Source organism: Myiozetetes cayanensis, unplaced genomic scaffold (genome assembly GCF_022539395.1).
Source record: "Myiozetetes cayanensis isolate MyiCay16 unplaced genomic scaffold, myiCay2020 scf27, whole genome shotgun sequence".
NCBI classification, from domain to species: Eukaryota; Metazoa; Chordata; class Aves; order Passeriformes; family Tyrannidae; genus Myiozetetes; species Myiozetetes cayanensis.
Window position 1 is genome coordinate 1,493,080 of NW_026087488.1, and position 24,452 is coordinate 1,517,531.

Here is a 24,452-nt window from a genome sequence, read left to right on the forward strand (position 1 = left end):
CATCTTTCCACTGCAATGTCTCTGTAAACATTTCAACCTCTTGGACTCAAGAAATGCTCTGGCTGGGTTGAAAATTACTTTGTTGTAGGCAAAACTACTCCAGGTTGACCAAAACTTTCAGTTGATGTTTCTGAATATGTAGGCCCACTCTGTTGGGTTTTTCACCCATCAACATGACAGAATTTGTAACAATTTGTTCCTTTACTGTTACTTTTTCTTTACTGTGTGCAGAACCTGATATTGTGAAACCAGACATATAAAAGTTAGGAAACATAGAGACTTAAGGTTGCCTGTGCAATCTTCATTAGCTTCCTTGGGCAAATTTTGGGATGGTGGCATTTTTACTGACATGACCATACGCTGGTTTTTGCAGTTCTGAGTGTTCTGCACCCCTGCACCTCCCTGGTTTTATCTTGGCACTCCTCTGGTGAGGAATAGAGGCACTGAGCAGCAGCTGAAGTTTCTTTAAGGCATTTACTCAGCTTCAAATAAAAGCTCTGGGGCAAAGACTTTGATAGGATCCCTTTCTCCAGGGGCACATTTGTTGCTTTCCCTGTGGGACTTTCTCTGTTTTCCCCCAGATTGTCTCATCCATTATGCAGTTTTAGTACACGACTGTGGCTTGTGTGTAGATCGGGGTGAAGAAACGATCCATGATTGCACAATCAAACCTCTCCAGTCAGGCCTTAAGTGTGAGAGGATTAAATTGAGATTCATGGACAGCGTTAGTTCTGGCACCTCCTGACTGCCAAACGCTTGGCTTTATGAGCCCAAATTTTTTTTGTGTGAAAACCAATGCCTCTGTTCCCTTTCTTTAATTCCCACTGTTGCAGTGCTTGGAAAACTGTGTGTGTTGTGGCCACTCAGGCACTCTCAATGCTGTGTTTAACTCACGGGATATTTGCCATTCCTGTGGACCTGCAGGTGACCCGGCAGTCTCCCAACGCCTACGTGGTGATCATGAACAGCTCCTGTGTGGAAGTGGACGTGCACAGGCTGAGTGATGGGGGGCTGCTCCTCTCCTATGACGGCAGCAGCTACACCACCTACATGAAAGAAGAAGTGGACAGGTACAGATCGATGTTTAACATTTACACACAAGTCAAACTTAGGCGTACTTGTAGCTTTATGCCTCCCAGAGATCAACTGGGAATGGAATTGTCTCTTAGGAAGAGGTTCCTAGATGTGTTGTGGATGAGCTTAAAGGGAAAAGTTGCCTTCACCTGGAGAGCAGGTCTTGGCTACTGTTAGAAGGAAGATCTGAATGTGCACCAATGTGGAGTCCCTGTTTCTCTGCTGGTTCTTTGAAAATGCCCTTTGGGATTATAAAAACCCAAAACCAGAACATGAAAATCTTTAAAATCCTTGAAACTCCACAGCTGCCATAGAAATAGAGACAAGATGTGCTGTCTCAGTGCATTCCCTCAAAATTCCCTGCAAGGATCACAGCAGTGAGGCCAGAAAACCCCCAGGTCTGGAATGTGAACCTTTGCTCCACCTGCTGGGTTCTGTTCTGGGAAAATCAACAAATTGGTCAGGGGGACAAAGAGTTGGGGTAACTTTTGGGCTTGAAATGCTGTAGAACCTCCACCTCTCAGTTCACTGAGGTGTTTTCCTTTAGTTTTATTTTGAACCAGAATAGGGAAAGAGAGAATGCATTTCCCCCTTCCCCTGCCTCCCCCAAGGAGTTCTGTGGCAGTGATTTGTCCCACTGTTCACCAGGTACCGCATCACTATAGGGAACAAGACGTGTGTGTTTGAGAAGGAGAACGATCCCTCCATCCTGCGCTCGCCGTCGGCGGGGAAGCTGATCCAGTATGTGGTGGAGGATGGGGGACACGTGTTTGCAGGCCAGTGCTTTGCAGAAATTGAGGTAAAAGAGTCTCAAAGAACCGACTTGGCTGCCCAGGCAATAGCTGAGGGGGAGGGATATTAAATGCTTTGGAACTGGGAGTTGAGCATGAGGGATAATTCACAGCACTTCCTTTCCGAGTTTTGTCCATGTTTTAACCTGGACTAAAGCAGGAATCAGCAGTGAGAGTGACGGGGTGGGGAGGAAATTACTGAACAGCTGAAAATGGAGTGTTAGTGACTGTACACCAAGTGCTAAGCAGAATTTTTCAGCAGTGAGATCATGGTTATCATCTTGCTGTGATTCCAAGGGAGGGTGGGATCCATGTGTTTTCCAGCAGTGCTGAGGAAGGCCTTCCACTTGCAGTACTAACACAGAAGCAGAGTTGTGTGCCAGGATTAAGTAGGAAACTAAGACTTCTCTGATTACCTGATCATTTATCAGGTTGATCGCATGAGTTAATAAGTGTCACTCCTCCCTTCTCCCTTGGAAGTTACTTAACTCTTCCAGAGGAGGAGGATGAGCAATTTCTGCATCACGGTGAGGAAAGCATGAGGGGTTGTGTAGGAGTGTGTGGCTCAAAACAGATTTGAGGGAGGGGAGGGTGTGTGATGACAGAGGGGCAATTAAACCAGTTGGGGACAATGTGTAGGAGAAAAATATCAAGACACAGATCCAGTTATTTTATGTAAGTGCTTTTGCACTGCAACAGGGTCATGGCTGAGAGGGAACCACCTACGCAATCCCTGTGCTCCCAGTTGGGGAGAGCATAGTAAGGGTAAAACCAAGGCTTCCATGCCCAACCCTTCTGCCTCAAAGGCAGGAGCTTCCATGGTTGATCTAAGAAAGTCTTTCTGTCTGGGAAGAGCTGTCTGAGAGCTCTAGAATATGACTCTGGCTCCCCTGCTCGAAGTGAAGGTGTTGCTGTCGCTTTTGAGAGGAGCCTTTGGGGTGCAGCAGCTGCAGCAGCAAATCGTGTCTGCTTTGTTCATTCTGCTGAATGTGGGACCTTCCTGGGTCCCTGTTGGTTCAGGCAGCCTGGAGCAGGTGACATTCCTGGGGATGGCTTCATGCTGCACTAATTTGTGGCCAATTATTTGGTTCTCCCCTTCACTTTAGTGTCTGGGTTTGTTCCCAGTGTGTGTGTTTGAAAGCCTTTGGGAAAGCCTGAATGCCAGAGCTGCTCATGCAGGTCTGTCTGTGGTGGGACACTGGCTCCCGAAACTGGAACCATTTTGGGGCACATGGAAGCTGAGTGTGTAACCTGTTTTCCTTGTGCAGGTAATGAAGATGGTGATGACGGTAACGGCGGGAGAATCAGGCTGCATCCATTATGTCAAACGGCCAGGGGCAGTCCTGGACCCGGGCTGTGTGATTGCCAAGCTCCAACTGGATGACCCCAGCAGGGTTCAGCAGGTGAGGAGTTGCAGGAAGCGCAGATGTTGCTGGGTTTTTAATAGGGGAGTGATGTTGAGAATGGTACGAGGTGGTCCAGTGAACCAGTTTCCCATCTGTGCATTGTACTGGAATTGTCACTTCACCATTCATTTGTCTCAGCTGAGGACTGGACTCAGATTATTCTCTCTCTCTCTGATTCAGACTAATTCTACCATTCCTGTTCCTCTTCTTACCTCAGTACTAATGTGGGTTTGTGTCTCTCAACCAAGTGCATTTTCCACTCTGGGAATCCTTCCAAGTTAAATCTGAGGCTCCAGTTGGGGGTACCTGGGCATTGCCCCCCTGGCTGGTGCCACAGAGGAGGGTCAGTGACCCTGTTGTTGTTGCAGGCTGAGCTGCACACGGGTACCCTGCCACAGATCCAGAGCACAGCACTCAGGGGGGAGAAACTCCATCGCATCTTCCACTATGTCCTGGATAACCTGGTCAACGTGATGAATGGATACTGCCTGCCAGAGCCCTTCTTCAGCAGCAAGGTACTGGGTGCTTCTTGTTGCAGAGCCAGAGCACAATATTCTTTCAGCTCAGGGCAGGGTTGGCCAATTTACCTGTCACAGCCAGAGGACCTGGAGTCGGGGCAGGGGTGCCCTGCTGTGCCCAGCTCAGCTGGGTTTGCCTGGGCTTGTTGTAGTCAGTCTCACCAGAGAGGAAGATCTCACAACATCCAAGCACACCTGGTGCATCCATGTCCTTCTGTCTTGGGGAGGTCTAGTCCCAGCAGAATCACAGAATCAGTTAAACTGGAAAAGACCTCCAAGACCTTTGAGTCCAACCTGTGACCCACCTTATCGACCAGACCCGAGCACTGTGTGCCATGTCCAGTTGTGTCCTGGACACCTCCGGGGATGGAGACTCCACCCAGAAATTCCTTCTGATGTCCATCATTAGATGGGAGACTCCCCTTTCCTTTTTCCTCCCTTCTTGCTGCTTATTCTCTTCTTCATGCTTGTCTTTGCACTGCCTTGTCTCTGTGTAGGTGAAAGGCTGGGTGGAGCGACTGATGAAGACTCTGAGAGATCCATCTTTGCCTCTGCTGGAACTTCAGGACATCATGACCAGTGTGTCTGGGCGGATCCCACCCAATGTAGAGAAGTCCATCAAGAAGGAGATGGCCCAGTATGCCAGCAACATCACATCAGTCCTCTGCCAGTTTCCCAGCCAACAGGTGATCAGCCACACTTCTACAGAGGGATAAAAATGGATTTGTGTTGGGGCAGAAGGTTCCTTTAAATTACCTGGAGATGATTTGAACCTGAAAGGTGTGTTGGAATGGGGGATCTTCATGATGAAAGACACTTGCCTGTATCACTTGAGATCAAAGCTTGTCTCCTTCCCCTGTGTGAAGGATATGTGTTCCCTCCTCAGTGGAGCTTTAAACAGCTGATTTAGAAACACTTTAATCTCACCAGTGGCCTTGCGGGCATTTATTTGTTTGCTTTTTTTACCTGGTACGTGTGCTGCACTGCGATTTGCACCTTAAAAAAGAGTAATTGCAGCTAAGGAAGACCTGACCAGGTAAGGAGATGTTGGAAGATGATTTCTCCACTGTATAAATCATGCATTGATTTTTATGTCATTGTCAGGTCATTAACTTCCTCAACAGCGTAGGGCTTTGGCTTTTACTGGAGTCTGCTGGAGCTCTCTCTGGTGTGTCTGGAAGTTCTCAGCTCCTCTGTTCAGCCAGATGATCCCCTCCAGAGCTGGGACTGTCACGTGGTTGCTCTCTTGCAGATCGCCAATATCCTGGACAGCCACGCCGCCACCCTGAACCGCAAGTCGGAGCGGGAGGTTTTCTTCATGAACACTCAGAGCATCGTGCAGCTCGTGCAGAGGTGAGCCATTTCCAGGGCAGCCCTGCAGAATGTGAGCTCCTCCCCAGGGCAGGAGGGGCAGGGGTTGTGTGTTCAGTCGGGCTCACTCAGTGCTGGGTTCCGCAGGTACCGCAGTGGGATCCGGGGCCACATGAAGGCCGTGGTGATGGATCTGCTCCGTCAGTATCTGAAGGTGGAGACTCAGTTCCAGCACGGTGAGTCTCTGAGCACAGCAAGGATTTGATTTCTGAAAGAGCCATGTTTGGTCCCAGAAGGTCCACGTGGTTCACTCTGACTTTATGGTGAGGGTGAGCTGCACAGGTTTGTTTTCAAGGGTCTGCAGTCAGATCCTGGCTTTCGTAGAGGAGCTTCTGTCCCCTTTGAGTTTTCATGGTAAGAGTGTTCAAGAGGCAAATGACAAACTCCACTCCAGAGCTGTTTGTTCTGCTGGTTTTCCTCTGGTGGTTTATCCTTCTTCTTTTGCATCCCGTGCCGTTGGGATGACTCTGGTCATCCCACTGTGTCATGGTGTGATTCTGGTCTCTTTTCAGTGTAGAAATGCTCCTTTTCCTTGGAACTTCAGACAGATAATTCCCATAGGAGTTCATGAGTCCAACTGAGGACTTTTGTATGATTTGGAGTAAAAAGATAGACTTGCCCCTCTTGGATATTCCACATGTAGAATCTTCATATTGGAAGCTTGATTTTTATTTCCTGATTTCCGGGCATCCACAGGAAAAACTGGAATCAGAAAACCTATTTAAATTTACCACATAATTTAATTCTGTCTTGCCTGTTTGTTAAGTTCTATATTAAGGAAAGCAAGTGCAGTAAAACCAAAAGTCACTGAGTTACTTACTGTAAACTGCCAGGGAGCTGTTTGCTGTCCATGAACACAAACCCCAAAGCTCAGTCTGAAGCTGAGAGGTGAAATCAGTGCCTTGCATTGCTGGATCCAGGCACAAGATGGCAATGAAGCCCTGGCTAATTCCAAGGCTCAGGCTCTTACAGGTAGTTCAGATTCCACTCTTCTTTTGTCCTGCTCCATTACTTGCACCAGCCTAATGCTACTGCAGGTTCATTTCCACTTCAATTTGCTGGTAGTAGAGGATGGTGCAAGGCTTTTTGCTGTTATTTTATTCCAGTTGTCATTTGAATGAAAGTCTGAGCCAGCCATTCCTCTCTGTATTGCTCACAAAGGAGGCATTTGGTGGTGGAGCTGTTTAATAAGAGTAGGATGTTTGAATTAAAGTTTGCAGTTTGTGGTGGTGGGAATGCTTCCTTCCCAAAATGGATTTGTGTGGACCACAGAATAGTAGAATGGTTTAGGTTGGAAGGGACACTTTCCATAGCCCAGGTTGCTCCAAGCCCTATCCAGCCTGGCCTGGGACACTTGCAGGGATGGGGCAGCCACAGCTTCTCTGGGCAACCTGTGCCAGGGCCTGCCCACCCTCACAGGGAGGAATTTCAGTGTGAAGCTGTTTGTCCTTGTCCTGTCACTCCAGGCCCTTGGAAATAACCTCTCCCCATCTTATCTTGACTCCCTTCAGGTACCGTGCGAAGGAGAATCTCAAAAAATATATGTAGGAAGATAAAGACACATCAGTAACTTGTATTCCTTGACACAGAGGTGTGAAGACTGAGGAAAAAAATGTGCATTTCTGCTTGCAGGTCACTATGACAAGTGTGTCTTCACCCTTCGTGAGGAGAACAAAAGTGACATGAACGCGGTGTTGAACTACATCTTCTCCCATGCCCAGGTCACCAAGAAGAACCTGCTGGTTACAATGCTCATTGTAAGTGCCTGCTGCAGCTTCCTATGTGTGGGATGCTTGGAAAGGTACCGAATTGACAGCTCAAAACCACAAAAAGCAGGTGATTTCTTTTTGTGGTAGTAATTCTGTAGCAGAAGCAACATTTTTATGGTCCTTCTTTGCTGAGGAGTGGAGGTGGGTGGTGGGTAGTGAATGGCATCAGCCCATATGGAGGCCCCTGAAGTCTCTTCCTTGCTGAGCCTTAGTTTGCTCTTATAGTTTTGGCAGTGATTCCTTCTCCCTGGGTGTAGACCTAGAAAGTCTTATCTGGGGTCTGCAGTGATGCTTTTGGACTGGCTGTCCTTGGGCTGCCTGGTGGACTCTGGCAGGACTCAGTATCAGCCCAGAGTTGGTCACTCCGGATCAGGCCTTTGCCCCTTGGGATGTGTGTGGCTGTTCAGGGGCTTACAGAGGGAATGGGAATCTCCTGGGGCTGGAATTCCTCTTGGTCAGACATAGAGTCCACCTCAGAAACACAAGGAATCTTCGTGCCAGAACCCACCATTGCCTCCTTGTGTTCTTCTGACTTGTTACTCCATGAAGATTCTCAGTCCTCATTAACTTTGTTCCCACTCTAATGGGTAAAACTCCCAGTAAATTACATTCCCAGAAAAAAATAATTAAAAAAACCCCAATTGAGTCCTGTCCCTTTTTCCTCTTTCCTAAAATGGCCCAAAGAATCCTTGTCTCACACAATGCTTTGAAGCAGAATGAGTGCTCACCTTCCTCAAGGCAGGATGAATTTTGCTACAACATGATTTCCAACAGACTGGATTTGGGTGTCCTGCTTTTTAAGAGGCTGATTCCAATTACTGTCTCTCTTTTTCCCCACACACCTTTTCTTTCTTCTTGTATTTTAAAAACATAATATGGCCTGTTACTGCCAAAAATACATCCAAAGTAGCCATCCACGAAATAACTCTCCAAAGCAAAAAAGTATCATTATTTTCCTAGGCTGAGGACTGGGTTTCTTAAATTCTCATTTGTAAGATGGAAGGACCCCGGCATTCTTTCTTTCTGGCTCTCCTTTTTCCCCCTCTTTTCCTCCCCTTTCCCTTTTTGGTGTGTGGTGTGATTGTAAGTAACGCTTGCCTTAAGAATCTCATTATTTGAACACGGAGCCATATTTCCTCGGAGAATTCCGGAGTAGCTTTGAGCCGGGGCTGTTCATTTCTCAAGTAATCACGCTGGCGTGATGGAGAGAGAAAATGGCAGCTGTTCTCAGCTCAGGCCTTCAATTTTCTTCAGAGTCCAGTCACTCAAGTGTGTAATTACACGGGGGTGCCGGCGAGGCGTTAGCCCCTGTCAGAGAGCCGGTTTGAGGCTTCGCTGCTGCCTTTGCCAATCGCAGCAGGCAGAGCCAGCGCCCGCCTTTATTCTCTCCTTGTCATCCCTGTTATTTCCTGCTAAAATGGGACCCAAACTCTTGGCCTGGTTGGTCTCCCCTTGCACAGGCAGTGTCGGGGAAGGCAGAGCTCGCCGGGCCCTCGTGTTGGCCGTTCTGAGGGACGGGCGGCGAGATGGGCGATGCAGGGAGGCCTCGAAGAGCTTTCCTTTTCCCTTCCTGTGTGGTCGCTCTTCCACCACTGTCAGTTATGTCTACTCAAGCAAAGGCCAACATCCCAGTGTGCTGGAATTTAAAACACCAGAGGGGGAAGAACCATTCTGGGTGACCCGAGTGCTGCTGGAGTGGCCGCTGCCATTGCGGGGCCGCCTTGCCGTGGGGTCTGCCCTCATGGGTGTCACAGGGACTTCTCTGCAGTGGGAACAGGGGCTCGGGAGGGGCAGTGTGCCTTTGGTCACCCATGGCACAGCTGGCTTTCCCTGAGCTTCAGGACGTGCTGTGAACCAAAAGGCAGTCATTCCTCTTCCTTCTGACTCTTCACGTCTGAGGGACCCGATGGCACGTTTGGTGTCACCGGGGTGGAGGCCGTGGTGTTTTATGGGTAGCCAAGCTGCTTCTGTGGGGTGGGTTAAGTTTGTCCAAGGGCAATGACATGTCCAAGTACCTCGATGGCTCTGTGGCTGTTATTGATGTATCCCAGGAATCCATTACTAACGAGCGGCTCCGAGGATGGTTTCAGTAATAGTGCTGTGCTGCCATCATTCACCTTTTGTAGCCAGCAGGCTCTTAAGGCAGGGTGGGAACTACTTCATCCTTCATATATTTGTTGAAATATGGTGTGATTTGTTGTTGTATGCTCATTCTCTGTACTTAACTGGCTGCTCTATGCACGGGCCTGCCTTAGCAGGAGGCATCGCTGGTGGCATGGCAGGAGTCCCGTGTCCTATCGGATTTCTGTTTCCTGGAGCAGCAACATTACAACACCCTGGAATTTGTGTTTCAAATCCGGCCAGGGCACTTCTTGAATTATTCACTGTGAATTCCCACAGTGCCCTGGAGTGGATAAATGTACTAAACTTTCTTTGGGAACAACCACTGTAATGTTTGCTGGCCCAAGACCGGTTGGGAAGGGACAGCAACCTGATCAGAGTTAGGAGCTTAGAAATTTTTTTAGTCAAAGGGATTTGAGTCTCTTCCTGAGAGACCTATGTCATTGTTCCTAGAGGTGCCATCGTGCTTGTGTGGGGTCAGAGAGAAGGGGATCAAGAGCAATGTGGGGGAAAAGCTCTTTAGCTTTGGAATCTCCTGAGCTGTTCTTGTCAGTCAGTCTATGGGACTTGTATTGTTTGATTTTGATTTTATTTTCCCTGGCCAGCTTATCTATCTAACCTGCTGCACAGAGGTTTCCTCTTATCCTTTTCTATGTCTTGGATCTTCAAGGGGCCTTTTCTGGACTGTAGGTGTTCAAAATATCTTTAGAACTTTAAGGCACCAGCTCTTTCTCATGCCAAATCCCTGTTTCATCTCACATTTCCCTCCTATGATTAATTTACCAAGACAAGCTGTTAAGTGCTGTATGGAAGGAACACATTAGAGGCTCCTAGAGGGTTTCCAGCTCTGGGAGTGGGAGGGAAGAGGATCACAAGAAGTGTTGAAGACTGTGGGATTATTCATGGTGGGAATCAAAACTACTTTTGGAGGAAAGTCTTTACTGTTTGCATTTTTTTTGAATGGAAGAATTCAGAAGAGTTTTGGAACAGCACTAACACTGGAAGTTATGCTCTTTGGTTTTGCTGTGTGTCTGTATGCAGGCTTGAACTCCTTGGAGGGAGGATGGAAGATGGTTTCCCTCTGTTCTAACCATTTCCTGTTCTGTTTGTTGTCAGGACCAGCTCTGTGGCCGCGACCCCACCTTGACAGATGAGCTGATCAATATTCTGACCGAGCTGACCCAGCTCAGCAAGACGACCAACGCCAAGGTGGCCCTGCGGGCACGGCAGGTGAGGGAGTGTGTGCAGCAATCCCAGCTGATCCCTGATTCAGTATGGACTGTTCCTGCCTGCAGCTCACCCTTCTGGGAACTTTTGTATCTCCTGATGTTTGTTTTGATTACTGTGCAAATGGAGAGAGCAGATACTGTGAGCAGCTTTGACAGTGAAGCTCGTTAACCAGTGATTGACTGTGGTGACAGGCTAAGATTGCAGTGGATTCCCAATCGCTGCAATATTTAAAGTTAAGATACATTCCTTTGTCTCTGCTCCTCCAAGAAGTTTTATCTGGCTTACAGAGGAGGGAATTGGGAATTGCCCATGGTTTGTGTGAGAGAGGAGGTGGAAATACGTGGTCACTGTGGCTCTTGGTGACTTTGTCATCTGCAAAGTGACCAGCACAGACTGCCTGGGTTGTGCAGGAACAGCAAGGACATGCTTGCTCTCCAGGTTCCTCAGCTGCCTTACAATTGTGGATCCGTGTGTGCAGAGGACAGAGAGGGCCATTTACACAAGAACCAGATGTTCTTTGCAGCTGCTGAGGAATTATCACAAAGGATTACGTTGGTCTTTTGGTTTCTTCCAGCTCTTTTTTTTTTGTTTTAACCTGAAAATAATTGCAAAAACTCTTGATACTGTTAGTTCTAAGAATCTACTACAGAGCTAATTTGAACGTTATGTGGCCACACAGATATTGCTGTGAACTTCTTGTTTAGCAGTTTGGTTTAACTCTTCCTCTGCTGCAGGAAGGGGTGAGAGGGCACAGTGGTTTCATGGTAACGCTGACCCCAGAGTCTGATCACTTCTCTCATTCTACAGTCCCTATCTCCAACCTAAAAGTCTAAAGCAGGAAAGCTGACACTTTGGAGAGCTCTCTTTTTATTTCTTAGCTTGACTACTGAAAATGAACAGGGTGTTTGAAGCTGCTCAGTGACCTTCTGTTTCCTTCAGGATTGTGTTTGTGTCCTTGAACCATTCCGTGATTGAACCTCTCCCGCAGCAACTGGGGATGTGCTGCAGTCCTTGTGCTGCTCTTCCACTTCATTTTCCCTGCAAGCTGCTTCCCTTTTCTCTCTCTGCATCCTTCATGTTGGGTATTTAATACCTGGCACTGGTGTCTGTTGTCTCCTCTGCTCCAGAGCTGTGCATGGGCCTTCCCACAGCTGCTCCCTGCCAGCTCTGCTTCCCAATTAACAGCCAGCCAGGCAATCCCCAGGACTGCTCTGCACTGCTAAATCACATGCACTGATGGAACTTGATTGAAGCTGTTCCTTTCCTCTGTGGGGAATTGCCAATGATACAAACAGAGCAGATAAACAAATGAGGCTGGGGAGAGGAGGGAGTTTGCAGCATCACCCAGGTGCCGCAGAATTCCCGGGAGGAACCGGTCGCCTCTCCAGGGACGGAGCAGAGCGGTTCTGCCTGGAGGCGACAGCCCCCCATTGATGGCCCAGCGTGGCTCCTCTCACTGACACTCCTTTTGTCTGTGGTTTTCCAGGTTCTCATTGCTTCCCACCTGCCCTCCTACGAGCTGCGTCACAACCAGGTCGAGTCCATCTTCCTGTCCGCTATCGACATGTACGGGCACCAGTTCTGCATTGAGAACCTGCAGGTACCTGCCAGGCTCCTCTCCTTGTTCCCCTGCTCTCTTCTCGCTGATCTCCATGTTTCTGTACTGAATCTCACCTCTAGTCCCCAAGTCCCTGTGGTCTGGTTTCCAGCTTTTGCCCCCTGTTTTGTTTTCATTCCTCCACTGATACCGGAATCACCTCTTGACAGTCTACACCTTCCTCACAGGGGGCAGTGGAGGAGAGGTGCTGATCCCCTCTGTGAAGCTGTGCCAGGGGAAGTTCAGACTGGACATTAGGAAAAGGTTCTTCACTTGAGAGGGTGGTTGGGCAGGGATGTGGTCATGGCCCAGAGCTCAAGGAGCTTCTGGATGTCACTCCTCCTCATGGGGTTTAGTTTTGGGTGGTCCTGTGAGGAGAGCTCAATGATCCTTATGAGTCCTTTCCACCTTCAGATATTCTCTGATTTAATATAAAAAGTTCATAGTCCTTGATGAACAATGGGAAAAGCTTAGAAATCAGAGCTAGTCAGACTTGATTTGGGGTTTTTCCTTTTTTGCCTGGCCCCGTTTGCAAGATGGTTCTCTTTTAAATCCCTGCCCTAATGTGATCTCTTCCAGAAACTCATTTTATCCGAAACATCCATCTTTGATGTGCTCCCCAACTTTTTCTACCACAGTAACCAGGTGGTAAGAATGGCAGCTTTGGAGGTAAGTTTATTCCCATTGAAAAAAAAACAAAAAGAGCATTTTTAATTTTTCTGTGGGTTTGGTTTGTTTTGAGCACTGTTATCCTGCAAGAGCAAGAGAGCTATAGGTTGTGTGGAATCGGGCATGCCTGGAGCAATAATGTTCATAATTGACTGAAATTTCAAATTCAAGTTATCTTTGTGTGAAGAGGTCTGAGGTGGTTGAAAAGAAGTGAAGCTGCTGTCAGAGAGTGGGGTCATAATCCTGATTGTTCTGTCCTGCTGGACAGGCCATCCACAAGGAGTAACTTCAAATTCTCATTGAACTAGAGTTCTGTCTGGATACTCATTTGGAGGCATCTGTTTGGTTTTTAGTATTTTTGAAGTCCCTGGTGTGTTATTTGCCTTCTCCCTCTGCTTCCCCAGCCCGGTGGGGCTGATGCAGCTTCTCTGTCCCCAGGTGTACGTTCGGAGGGCCTACATTGCCTACGAGCTGAACAGTGTCCAGCACCGCCAGCTGAAGGACAACACATGCGTGGTGGAGTTCCAGTTCATGCTGCCCACCTCCCACCCCAACAGGTCAGACCCCGTCTGCGGCTGCCTTTGGAATTGTTGCTCCGTGAGGGGCTGCCTTGGCAAAGATAACTTGCAGTAGGATGGGTGGAGAAAGGGCCCAAGGCTTCCAAAAGATACAGTTCCAGACAGAATAATCAGTTGCTCAGAACTTCAGTGCAGAACAGTCAAACAGGCTCTGTCCCCTCCCTGCCAGCCCTTTCTAACTGTTTGTGTTGGCTCTACTTTCCCCCCTGGCTTTGCTGGATAAGGTGACATCTTTTGTAGCAGATGTTTTTTTGGAGCAGACCAAGATGCACGTTTGAATGTTTTATATAAAATGCTGGAGCTGAAGTAGTTTGGTTTTTAATCAGTATTTTGCATTTCTCATGACTGCAGCCAAAAGCATCAACTCTTGCTGCCCTGTCTAGAGAAGGGGGCATCTCTCTCGTGCATTTAAAAAAAAAGAAAACCAAACAAACTCAGTTATCAGAACTTACAAAATAATCAAATCATTGAATCGTGGAGTGGTTTGGTTTGAAAGGACCTTAAAGATCATCTTGTTCCATGGGCAGGGAACCTTCCAGTAGACCAGGTTGCTTCTCCAGTATCTGCCAGGTCAGTCAGCCGCTGTGTTTCCTCACTCAGGAGGGAGTTTTGGCTGGTGCTGGGTGCCGTGTTTGGCTGTGCTGGCCGCAGTGATTCCCCGCGGCCGCCGGGTGCCACTGTCGGTCTGTGCTGCTCCTGCACCGCTGCTCTTTCCCTCCTTTGTTTCCGAGCATCTTTTTCCCCGATTTTATTTTTGGTGGGGTCCGGTCTCGCTTCGCTGGGAATCCATCAGCACCCTTTATGAAATGGTTTTCAGAACCTGGTTTGCTGGAAATGAATGGCTGTCCCCAGCCAGCCCCACCAGCCGCCCCTGCTGCGGGCGGGACGCGCGTTTGGGCTCATCTGTTTCCTACATTTCTGGAATATTTGTAAATAATTGCATACTATTTTTAGGACCCCTTTATAATGTTCTCTTCCCCCCTCGTTCTTTCTCCATTTCTTCTCTGCTGGCCTCAGTTACCTTTGTTGCTTGGGGATTTTTGGCCTGCCCGTGCTGCCCACTGCTCTGTTCTGTGCGCAAGCTTAGTCGGACAAGGTCAGCTGGGAGAGAACTGTTCCTGCTTCAGGAACAGCTCTTTGTCCTCAAATCTCCTCTCCCCTTGCACTGAACGGGCTGGGACCACGTTCTGAGCTCAGTTCTGCTCCCCAGCCATCGGTGCTGCTGATGGGTGACAAATGCATCGCAGCCCTTGCGCAGAGGGAAGCAGGTTCGGGGGCCTGTTCACCACCTGAAGAGGCAGGTTCTGCTCCTGTGAGGTGCCTCCACCTGCCAGTGATGATTTTGGTTCCTGGTGCTTGATGCAGCTTCTTGCTGTCCCTCTGGTGTGGCTGTTGTGTGCCTGGGGTGGAGCACAGGGTGCCCAGGGGCTGAGGGTGGCACAGGCGTGTGGGTTTCAGGAGCTCTGAAGGCACCCCTGGTGTTAAACCCAAGACACAGAAATCTCAAAATTCTGACATTGTCCTGCTCAAGTCTTTCTCGTTGTTTTTGACCGTGTTCTGTGTTCATCACGTGCTTTTCCATATCTTCTGTAGCACGAACTTTTAGACTGAAAAACTAAAAATGCATTCCAAGGGCAAACCCCAAATATCCCAAAATGTCCCTTGAGGCTCTGCAGGGCTGGTGAACCAGGAGCAGATATGAGAGAGCCCTTAGGAGAGCATTCCCTTTTGGAACTGGTGTTACATGGTGCCATACCATTTTTCAGCACTTTATTAGATATTTTTAAACCCTGGTCCCTTTTGTGTCAGATTTCTGTGAACCTTTGAGAGCTCGAATTTTACTGGAGTAAATATTCATATAGAGAAAATGGCAAACTGATAATGCTTTAAATTCTAAAGAAACTTATGAATTTATATTTAAATTCTTTTTAATTGATATTTAACCCAGCTATGGCTGTACTTAACTGTGACAGTCACTGCTTCTGAGCTGCCTGATCACAGCTTGGACTCAGACTTTGTGCTTTTGCCCATGGAAGGATTTCCATCAGCTGCCCACAGGAAAGCTTTAAATGGGAACAGAGAGGACAGAAAAAGTGTTAAATCTGCTGACAAAGTCACTGAAATGCAACCTGCTCCTGGTGGGTTTTGTGGGCAGGAACTGTTTGGGGAATTATTTGTTTAAATTAGTAGAAAACATCCTATTGTAATAATCCATCCCGATGGCGAGGGAGAGTCCTGGGGAGAAAAACAGCTTCTAATGGAAACCACAGAGGGCTTCCCAGATCCAAGCAGCATTCCTTCTGCCCAGTGTGGGCAGATGAGGAGTGCAGTGTCACCATCTGGCAGCAAATGGAGTTTGTGAGCCCTCTTGGAGCAGAGCGGCTGCGGAAATCCAATCTGGAGGAGGCGATCCAAGGGGATCTCCGGGATGCCAATGGCTCCACGCTGCACAGGGTACTGCAGACAACTGCTGTGGGCAGAGCTCTTGCCTTGGCATAACCTGCCTCTTTGAGCCAGCCAGAGTCCTGGGGAGAAAAGATGGGAGGAAGAAATGAGCCCTGCTCGGAGCTGTTCTCTGCTTCCCTCTTGTCCTGCCTGCCCTGCCGAGATGAGAAGCGAGTGGAATATTGACTGGTGTTCAGAGAGTTCAGCTGCCTTTGTGAAGGTGGCAGCCCAGGTGACAGACACTGAAAGGCCTTTCTGAGGTGTTCAGCACATGAAACAGGCCTTGCCTAATCTTAGCTTAAAATCTTCTGTTCAAAGAAACATTGTGTGTCGAGGAGAGGGAATTATAGTGCTTTTTCAACAAAAGTGTTTTCTTCTAATCCCCTCTCCTCTCCTGCTTTCCAACAGCCTTTCTTATGTCTGAAACTGTTAGGTTTAAATTAAACTGGGACATTGTCTGCTGTAGCCAGCTCTCTGAGCTGCTCTGCTCCTCCCAGAGCATCCCCTTTCCTCCAGCTCCCTGTGTTCCCTCAGCCAGGGTGTTCAGCTGATCTCTCCTTCCCCAGCAGCAGATCCTGGAGGATCAGAGGGGAAGAACTCGGAGATAAACATGTTCCCACAAAACAGATCCCTGTAGATGTGTTTGTTCCCTGTGTCAGATGCTAAGGCAGGTGCTGACAAGGTGACTTAGAGGTGCTGGATGTACCTGTTTTTGGGTCCATACCTTCTCTTTGTCCCATGTGCCACCCCCAGCTGCCACACTTGGCCTTGAGATGTCCTGAGGGAATTTGGTCAGGATGTACCATTGGAAGGAGGAAGTAAGGAAGGTTTTAGCACTGCAAATGAAGGCTTCAGGTTTTGATAATGGGCTTGCTTAGCTTTAAAGAAAGTCTTTTACTTTGGAAACTTGATAAACAAGATGTCTCACACCAGCACACCACAGAATGGCCTGGGTTGGGATAGATTTTAAAGACATCTTGTTCCAACCCCCTGCCATGGGCAGGGACACCTTCAACTAGACCAGGTTGCTGTGAGGCTTGTCAAAGGGTATTTCCATCAGTATAAATGTCTCAACTAGCATGTGCTTGGTTTTGCCCAGAATCTCCTCTCTCTGTGCTTGTGGATGTTTGTTGTCACCCTCCTCCTTAGACTTGGATGTTGCTGATTTCAAGGCTTAAGCGTGGTGCATGATCTCTCCTTTGCTGTCTCTTGATGTTTTATCATCTATGGGGTCAGCCTCTTCCTTAACTTACAGGTAGAAACCCTTTGGAAGGCTGAAGGCCAGAATAAATACCCCTGTTTCCCAAACAGTGCTTTTCTAAGAACACAGAGCTTGCTTACACTTAGAGCAGTGTGTGTGAGTTCCTTCCTACTATAATTTTACTACTATATACTCATAATATTCGAATTTCTGATGAAATGGGAGCATTTTCTTTGGACTGGTTGCTACAGCAGCCTCTTGCATCAGTCTTTGGATGGCAGGAGTGAACCAACTGTGCTGCTGTGGGCTCTGACCGTACCCAGAACCCCAGCGGGGTAACTCGATGGGTATCAGCCTGAGGTCCCCTCCTTGTTGTGAGAGACTGGTTTGAAAGGGGAGGGAGGAGGGGAAAATGATTCCAGGACACCTGTAAATCCCTGCAGCTCCGTGCTGAGGTTTGATGTTAATTAGGCAGCAGGCAGCAGTAATGTGCTGCCGTTCCCTTGGCTTGCCTGCTTCGGAAAGGGCAACATCTTCCTCCAGCAGAGCAAAGAAGGGGCTGTGGAAGGGGCAGCAAACTGAATGGAACGACGATAATTTTATGCAAATTGGACTTCAGTAGCAGATTCAGCTTGGCTGAATCACAGAGGGAGCAGAAGAATAAGGAAAGAAAGAGGGAGAGGAAAAAACCCAATCAAAATGTGTGGTTTGAGGCATGTTTCACAGCCTTCTGGTTAGATTCTTCAACAGAAATGAAGAAACATAAGAGGAATGGCACTGGTCAGAGCCAGTGGAATTGCTCTTTCTCCTGTGGTACTGCTGTTAATAACTACAAGTGGGTTATTGAGCCAACCTCTGCTGATTCTGCTTTGCTGCCTCATTTCAAAGGCTCTGCCCTGCGCTGGCACTCGCTCGCAGCTGGAGCTCGCCCGCGGTGCTTCGCATGCATGGCCATGGTCTGGGGGGAGAGCTCCTGTCTGAGGCAAAAAAAGGGGAAAAGGAAAAGGGGGGCAAAGGGAACCAGACTGAGCTTCCCTGGGAGGTGCATGGAGGGGCAGCAGGAGTGATGGTGACAGTAGAGCTGGAATGGGTGTGGAGCAGATCCTCAGTGAGATCGGCGGCACTCCCAGGGATGGGGCAGCCACAGCTTCTCTGGGCAACCTGTGCCAGGGCCTGCCCACCCTCACAGGGAGGAATTTCTTCCAGTGTCCAACCTAAATTTCCCCTCTTTGAGTTTGACCCCATTCCCCCTTGTCCTGTCACTCCAGTTCCTGATGAAGGGTCCCTCTCTGGTTCCCTGTAGCCCCTTCAGATTCTGGAGGGGGCTCTGAGGTCTCCACACAACCTGCTCTTCTCCAGGATGAACAGCTTGAAGACTGTTCTCCCATTTTCCCTGCCATCTCCCAGCCACTGGATCTCCTGTTTTCCTCCATGCCATTCCTGCCACAGTCCCCTCAGCCCCGTCCTGAGTGGCTGGAGGCAGTTCCTGGAGCACGGCACCAGGGTGCCCTTCCCGAGGCTGAACTGAACATTTGTTACGCTGTTTTTTCCTCTCCCTGTTTTCTGAAAGCGTTCCAGGGACGGCTGCACGAGCGTTCCTGCCGGGGGTAGGAACTGCCAGTCCTCTCCAGACTATTTTTTCCGACTGAAGTAGATCACATGCAGCTTTCCCACTATTTGCCAAGCTCAAAAAATAGTCCCGACCCCCTGAGGCCCTTCTGGCCTGTTTGGTCCTGACCACAGGCTCTGCAGCACCGTGTCCCTCTCCACTGCCTCAGATTCAATTAAATTCTCGTGTTATTTAACAGAAGAGATATGTTTTTAGGTAATTTTTTTACTTTCTCCTGTGTGGATGTTTTTGTGCCCCTACCAGTAATGCACCCAACATCCCACCCTGTAGTGAACGTGACTCTGCTGTGACAAAACCAGTTTGGGACAGGACCAGGGACAGACAAGATGTTTAACAGTGTGACCTGGGCGTGCACTGGTTGTTAAATACTGAGACTTCATGCCCAGTAACTTGGGGTCTTGCCTATGGTCAAGGATGTCAAGAAAGTCCGTGGTTTGACCTCCTACAGGTTCCTGCAGTGAAGGGGAGAGGGATTGTCCAGTTACATGCTCCTCAGAGCTCTCCTTTCCATCTTTTCATGCTTGCTAATCTCCTTGCACAAGCCTCCTGTGAGCGTGGATTTTTATTTTTTTTTTTTTCTATTTAATCTTTGCTACCTTGCCTGTCAGTTTTTCCATCTTGCATGGAGCAATCCCTCACCTCACGCTCTCCTGGCTGTACCTGGCGTGAGCTGGGCTGTTCTGCTGCTCTGAAAACGTGCCCCTCACTCCTCTCTGCCTTGTGTGCATCACTAAGCCCTGATCAGCAAGCAGATATGTGGAGAGCTGGGCTGACAGTATAAAAGGAATGGTAAAATTTTCCTGAAGTTTGTTCTTTTCAGCCTTAAGCTTGTTCTTTCTGGTGTTGAATGCTGAAAATGCAGATTGCTGCCCGGTGCTGTGTGTGCTTGCTTTATTCCTGCATTGTGGGAGCCGGTGCGTGGGCTGCTGCTTAGCCTGGAGCTTTGGCAAGGAGGATTTGGCTCGGATTTCCTGAACCTGTTGCAATTTTCCTGTGTGAGATGGTCATTTCTTCGCATCTCTGCTGTTTGCTGTTCTGTCAGGGAGTGCAGACTCCCTTCTGGTCTTGCTTGTGGAGCTGACTCGGTGTGTGCAAAGGGCTTGAAGTGGGGAATGATAAAAGATGAATAAGAACGTGGGGTGCCTTGCAATGCCACTGTGTTCTCCTGGGATGGTTTATGATGTGCATGTTTTCTGCATGGCCTGGCTCGTGCCCACGGCAGGCGAGGTCGGGCGGTGGTGCCTCCTCAGGGCCCCTGACGGTGAATTCTCCCTGATAGCTGAGAAACTGGGGGTTAGCCAATTGTAAAGTTGTTGCTGGTCTGTGCATCAGCTTGATGATGGTTCTTTATTATGGCTTTCACTAACCAGTCTGTAACTAACTGTGGTTGTTTGATTACAGAGGGAACATCCCCACGCTAAACAGGTACGGTACTCGTCATCTTTTAAAATTTCAAAAGACAGACTAGAAAGAAGTAGCCTAATCCTAAATGTTTTAACATGTTTTGTTGTAGTGCCCTTCTCTTTACTTGGGAAACTCAACCATAACTCTTCCTTTTCCTTCCCTTCTCCTCTCCCTTTGTCTAAAACATGTTTTCAGCTTTCCTTTACCATTAAAAAAAAAAAATAAAAAAATCTTTGCATGCAGCAGTCTTTGGAATTAAATTTGCTGGGTGACTCAGCTCATCTGCAGTATGGTACACAGCAAACTGCTGTTTTTAGGGTCTCTTTTGGCACTGGAATCCCAGCTGTTGACCCTCTGGCAGGGTATCACAGTGACCCAGGTAGTTCCTCCCAGCCCAGCCTGTTGCTACCCTGGTTTCGTGTCTGTAGCTTGGAATTTGTCGAGGCTGTTTCACCTCCCTCACACCATAGATGAATCTGCATCTCCAACAGCTGACAGCATGTTTTGTTGTGGTTTGGATGCTAATTTTTTCCTCCTGTGTCTCAGTTGAAAAGTTATTTCTTGTTTTCAATAATACATGAAGAACGTCTGCTGTCTTTTCTGTTTAGTTTCTGTTCTGTGGTAGTTTTTGTATTAGTAGTAAGAAATGTACACCAAGGCATGTTCCTGAAAAATTTCCCCCTATCAAAATGTGAATACCTATTATTTATTACTGCTTACAAACCTATTTAGGGAAAAATAGTAAAAATGGGCTTGGAAGTCTCGCTGCTCTTAATCAGAGATAAATTGTGGAAACACAGAGTGACTTTAGGCATGGAGAGCTATTAATCACACTGATGATACTTTAGGCTTGTTAACACTATACTTAGGGCCATATCACAGTGGGTTTGGGGCATGGAAGGAAAGCAACCTCAGTAAAGCTGGTAAATGGCTGTGTCAGCCACACTCAGTGAGGCCCTGGGTGTGTGTGGATGGCCCTGGCACCTCATCCGACACACCAGCTGAGCATCCTTTTGACTTCACAAGCTCTAAGTCACCATGTGCTCTGCTGAATCAGTTCCCTGAGTTTTTTTTTTTCTTTTTCCCTGTTGTGGGAGCAGCTGGGGAGGACAGCAGTGTTGCCTTGGTGAATTGTGTTCCCAGGCTCAGGGAGGGTGAGGCAGGACCGTGCTCTGAGGGAGCCACAGAGCTCTGCCCTGGGCCAGCTCAGGGGCTTTGTCTCCTCAGAGCAAGCTGGGGCTCTCACCATTTTGCAGGGAGCTGTTGAAATCTTCCAGAGAATTAAGATGAGTCTACAGCATAGCTCAGAAATTAGAAATAATTGTTGCAGAGAAGGCAAACCCCAGTTCTGGTCGCTAGAGAAAGGGTGTCTATTTAGTTGTGTGAGAAACTTCTGTTAGTCTTGACCTTATCCCTGTGGGTCCTTTAAAAAAACATTAAAATCACAGAATAATTTCAGTTGGAAAAGACCTTCAAGATCATCAAGTCCAACCTTTGACCAATCCCCACCTTGTCAACCAGACCAGAGCACCGAGTGCCACGTCCAGTCGTTCCTTGAACAGAAATATTAATCTTGAACATACAGTAATGGCTCAAACCCCAAAATAACACCAACCATTTCACAGCTGGTGTGTGCTGCAGTTGAACTGTGAGAACTTAGTGCTGCTTTAATCCCTTCAGGGTCGTGCCCTCTGCCAGGAGGAATGCTGACCTTCAGTGATCAGAGCTCCTGATGGAAACAGAGCTGTCTTGCTCAGTGCCTTCCTCTGAGCCTGTGGAAATCTGTTCCAGTCCTCATTAAATAAGGGATTGGCCCTCATTAATAAGGGACTGGTCCTGTGTGAGGTGCTGTTCCACAGTGTGTCCCAGGTAGGAGCATAGCAGCAGTAACTGTGGAGCTCTGCTCCTTCCCTACTCCTTGAGGTAAATCCATGGCCAACTGCCTGTGTTCCTCACCTGCAACCAAAACTGAGTAAAATAAATGAATAGGAGGAGTAGCAATTTTATTGAAGTATGGATTCAATTAGCTGGAGGAGCACATTAATTTGGTCATGAGATAAAGAAGAAGGCACTGCACAGGGCTTTATTTAGGGTAGGAATACAAGTACAAGACTGTGAAAAACCCCACCTTTCCCAGTTCAGTGGAAAATTTTGGAGAGGTCACTGTACCACACTGCATTTGAGGAGTGTAAATTGTAGTGTGATCAGAAAAAATCATGGAGTCAATAAGATAATACAGCATGGTGTGCTTCAAGTTAATTTGTAAAAGTTTACTAAATCTGTTCAAGTGTCAAAGCTTAGAATTGTTGCTGTTTATCTCATATTCCACCTGTAAAGCAAAACATACAGACAGGAGGAAAAAGAAGTTCAGCTTTGCATAGTCAGAATTCATTTGTCCTCTCGAGAAACTCCTCGAGAAACACCTGTTTTAAAGGATTGTAATGTTATTTGCTAACTCTAAGTGTTCTTGTACACTGGGACAACACCCAGGTAAGGGCATTAGTGGGACCAGAGGCCTGGCAGGGGCTCTGGAGGAGGCAGGTCTGGCGTGCTGGGGAATCCAGCAGCTATCCTGGATAAACAGCCACGCTGGTGGGCCAAGCGCACGCTCAAATCTGCTTCCAGCGCTGTCCTTCCCTGCTAACTGTGCCCTCCTTGGATTGCTGTTTAGAATGTCCTTCTCCTCCAACCTCAACCACTATGGGATGGTCCACGTGGCCAGCGTGAGTGACGTGCTGCTGGACAACTCCTTCACCCCGCCGTGCCAGCGCATGGGGGGCATGGTCTCCTTCCGCACCTTCGAGGACTTTGTCAGGTGCGTGGGGAGGGGGGAGGGCTGCTTTGTGTGGCCAGCGTCCTACCTGGGCCCAGCAGTGGGTTGTGACCAGTGCTCCTGTGGTGCATTGCAGGATCTTTGATGAAGTGATGGGGTGTTTCTGCGACTCTCCCCCGCAGAGCCCCACGTTCCCCGAGGCTGGCCACGCTTCCCTCTACGATGAGGACAAGGTATGGTGGTTCCTTCCCTGGAGGTTGCTCTGGGCTGCAAGCAGGAGCATGCAGGGACTGCAGGCTGGGTGCTTTTCACCAGCTGGAAGGCAGGAGTTGGGAGCTTTATGTATTTATGTGTGTGATTTGTTTGCTTGTTCCACGGCAGGTGACTCGAAGCAGGTGGTCATTTTCCAACTCTGTTCTAAAGCTGCAGCTCAGTCTCTTTCTCTCCATGTAAATTTAGTTTATGGGTTTAGCCTAATTTAGCAGAATTACTGGATCCACAGCAGTGTAACTGAGAGTTCAGACCCACCATTAGGTCACCAGACCTTCTCTGTGCATCAGGGTCTCGAAATGCACCCTCAGCTGCCTTTGCCTTAAGTCTGACTTGCTGTGTTTTCTGTCTTACGCCCTCAGTCACGTTACATCCTGATTCCTCCTTCTGTTCTCCCTCTTGGAACTGTTTGGAGGAGGAAGAGCTGAGTGGAACCCCTCAGTTTTTGCACTGGTGTGGAGAACAGGTGCAGAGGAAGCAGGTGGTTTATAATCCATAGGGATAGAAGGCCAGTTTCCCTTAGAGACAGAGCTGCTCCATGCTCTGTCCTGCCCCCCACAGTGGGAAGCTCTGTTGGAACACAGAGCCTGTGTCCAGAAAGGGCTTGGTTTTCAGCTGATCCATTGTTCCTGATGTGTGGAAGCACTGTAGCCTGGTGGACATTAATTCTGACTTCTGTGAAACTGCACATTTACGAGGCTGCTTGGCTGAGGATTTCCCTCGCAGTTTTCCTTGTTTTTCAGTGTGGGTCGTTTTCCCCAGGGCACCTCTGTTTCAGGGCTGGATTTAGGGAGCCTCTTTAGAGAACTCTCAGGTGCTGCTGTGTTAACTCCTCATGTTTGGGGGGTATTTCCTTTCCCTTGCAGGCTGCCCGGGAGGAGCCCATCCACATCCTCAACGTTGCCATTAAAACAGACAGCGACGTCGATGACGACACGCTGGCTGTCATGTTCAGGGAGTTCACACAGAGCAAGGTAAGCTGTCTTGATTCTCCCTCTGGGTCCGTGTGACTGTGCAGGACATCCTGCCTGCTTCAGGAAAAGTCAGTATGTTACATAGGTTCGGGGTTTTCTTGTTTGTTTTCGAAACAAACAGATGCAAGTGTTACATCCGTAATTTATCCCATCTAAAACCTTCCCACTTTGACTGGATGTAGCTGCACCTTTCTGAAACCACCAGGCCATTGTCTTTCTTTCTACTCAGTCAGATCAGGAGTTATTCCCTTCAGTTTTTCAATGGATAAAAGACCCTCAAGGTTTTAAACACATCAGGTCAGCCTTCAGTAACTGTCTCCAGATGGTCTGGAAAACTGTGTTATATCCCTTTTCCTGGTGGTCAAGTTGTTGCACAAGTAAGAGCCATGGAAAGTGACATTAAAATGTCCTTTATGTCTGTGTCATGATAGTCTTAATGCAATTAAAATCTATTGTCCTTGTTGGCATGCTGGAGCATCCAGATGTTAGTGCTGGGTCAGTTGTGAGACAACCTGGGCTGGGGACGGTGTCCTTGTGTCCTCTCTGGTGTCTTCCTGCTTTTCTGGTTGGTGTGAAGAACTCAACCAGCCTGTGGAGGTGAATATCCCATCAGGGACTGGGACTCAACCAG

The 24,452-nt window shown here is 48.3% G+C and overlaps 1 protein-coding gene across 6 annotated transcripts in view; it reads left to right on the forward strand.

The window, feature by feature from the left end:
* Positions 1 to 24,452, forward strand: part of ACACA (acetyl-CoA carboxylase alpha) — a 107,325-nt gene that overhangs the window by 25,958 nt on the left and 56,915 nt on the right. For 4 of the 6 annotated variants that reach the window (XM_050321988.1, XM_050321993.1, XM_050321990.1 and 1 more), the window contains 16 exons: positions 925 to 1,070; positions 1,723 to 1,873; positions 3,134 to 3,268; positions 3,640 to 3,786; positions 4,287 to 4,475; positions 5,042 to 5,142; positions 5,248 to 5,336; positions 6,793 to 6,917; positions 10,167 to 10,280; positions 11,767 to 11,880; positions 12,457 to 12,546; positions 12,985 to 13,103; positions 19,802 to 19,825; positions 22,476 to 22,619; positions 22,714 to 22,810; positions 23,714 to 23,821. In XM_050321988.1, coding sequence (XP_050177945.1) covers positions 925 to 1,070; positions 1,723 to 1,873; positions 3,134 to 3,268; positions 3,640 to 3,786; positions 4,287 to 4,475; positions 5,042 to 5,142; positions 5,248 to 5,336; positions 6,793 to 6,917; positions 10,167 to 10,280; positions 11,767 to 11,880; positions 12,457 to 12,546; positions 12,985 to 13,103; positions 19,802 to 19,825; positions 22,476 to 22,619; positions 22,714 to 22,810; positions 23,714 to 23,821 — 1,893 coding nt within the window. The remainder of the gene's footprint in view (positions 1 to 924; positions 1,071 to 1,722; positions 1,874 to 3,133; positions 3,269 to 3,639; positions 3,787 to 4,286; positions 4,476 to 5,041; positions 5,143 to 5,247; positions 5,337 to 6,792; positions 6,918 to 10,166; positions 10,281 to 11,766; positions 11,881 to 12,456; positions 12,547 to 12,984; positions 13,104 to 19,801; positions 19,826 to 22,475; positions 22,620 to 22,713; positions 22,811 to 23,713; positions 23,822 to 24,452) is intronic. The other 2 variants (XM_050321991.1, XM_050321989.1) reach the window with 1 other exon arrangement.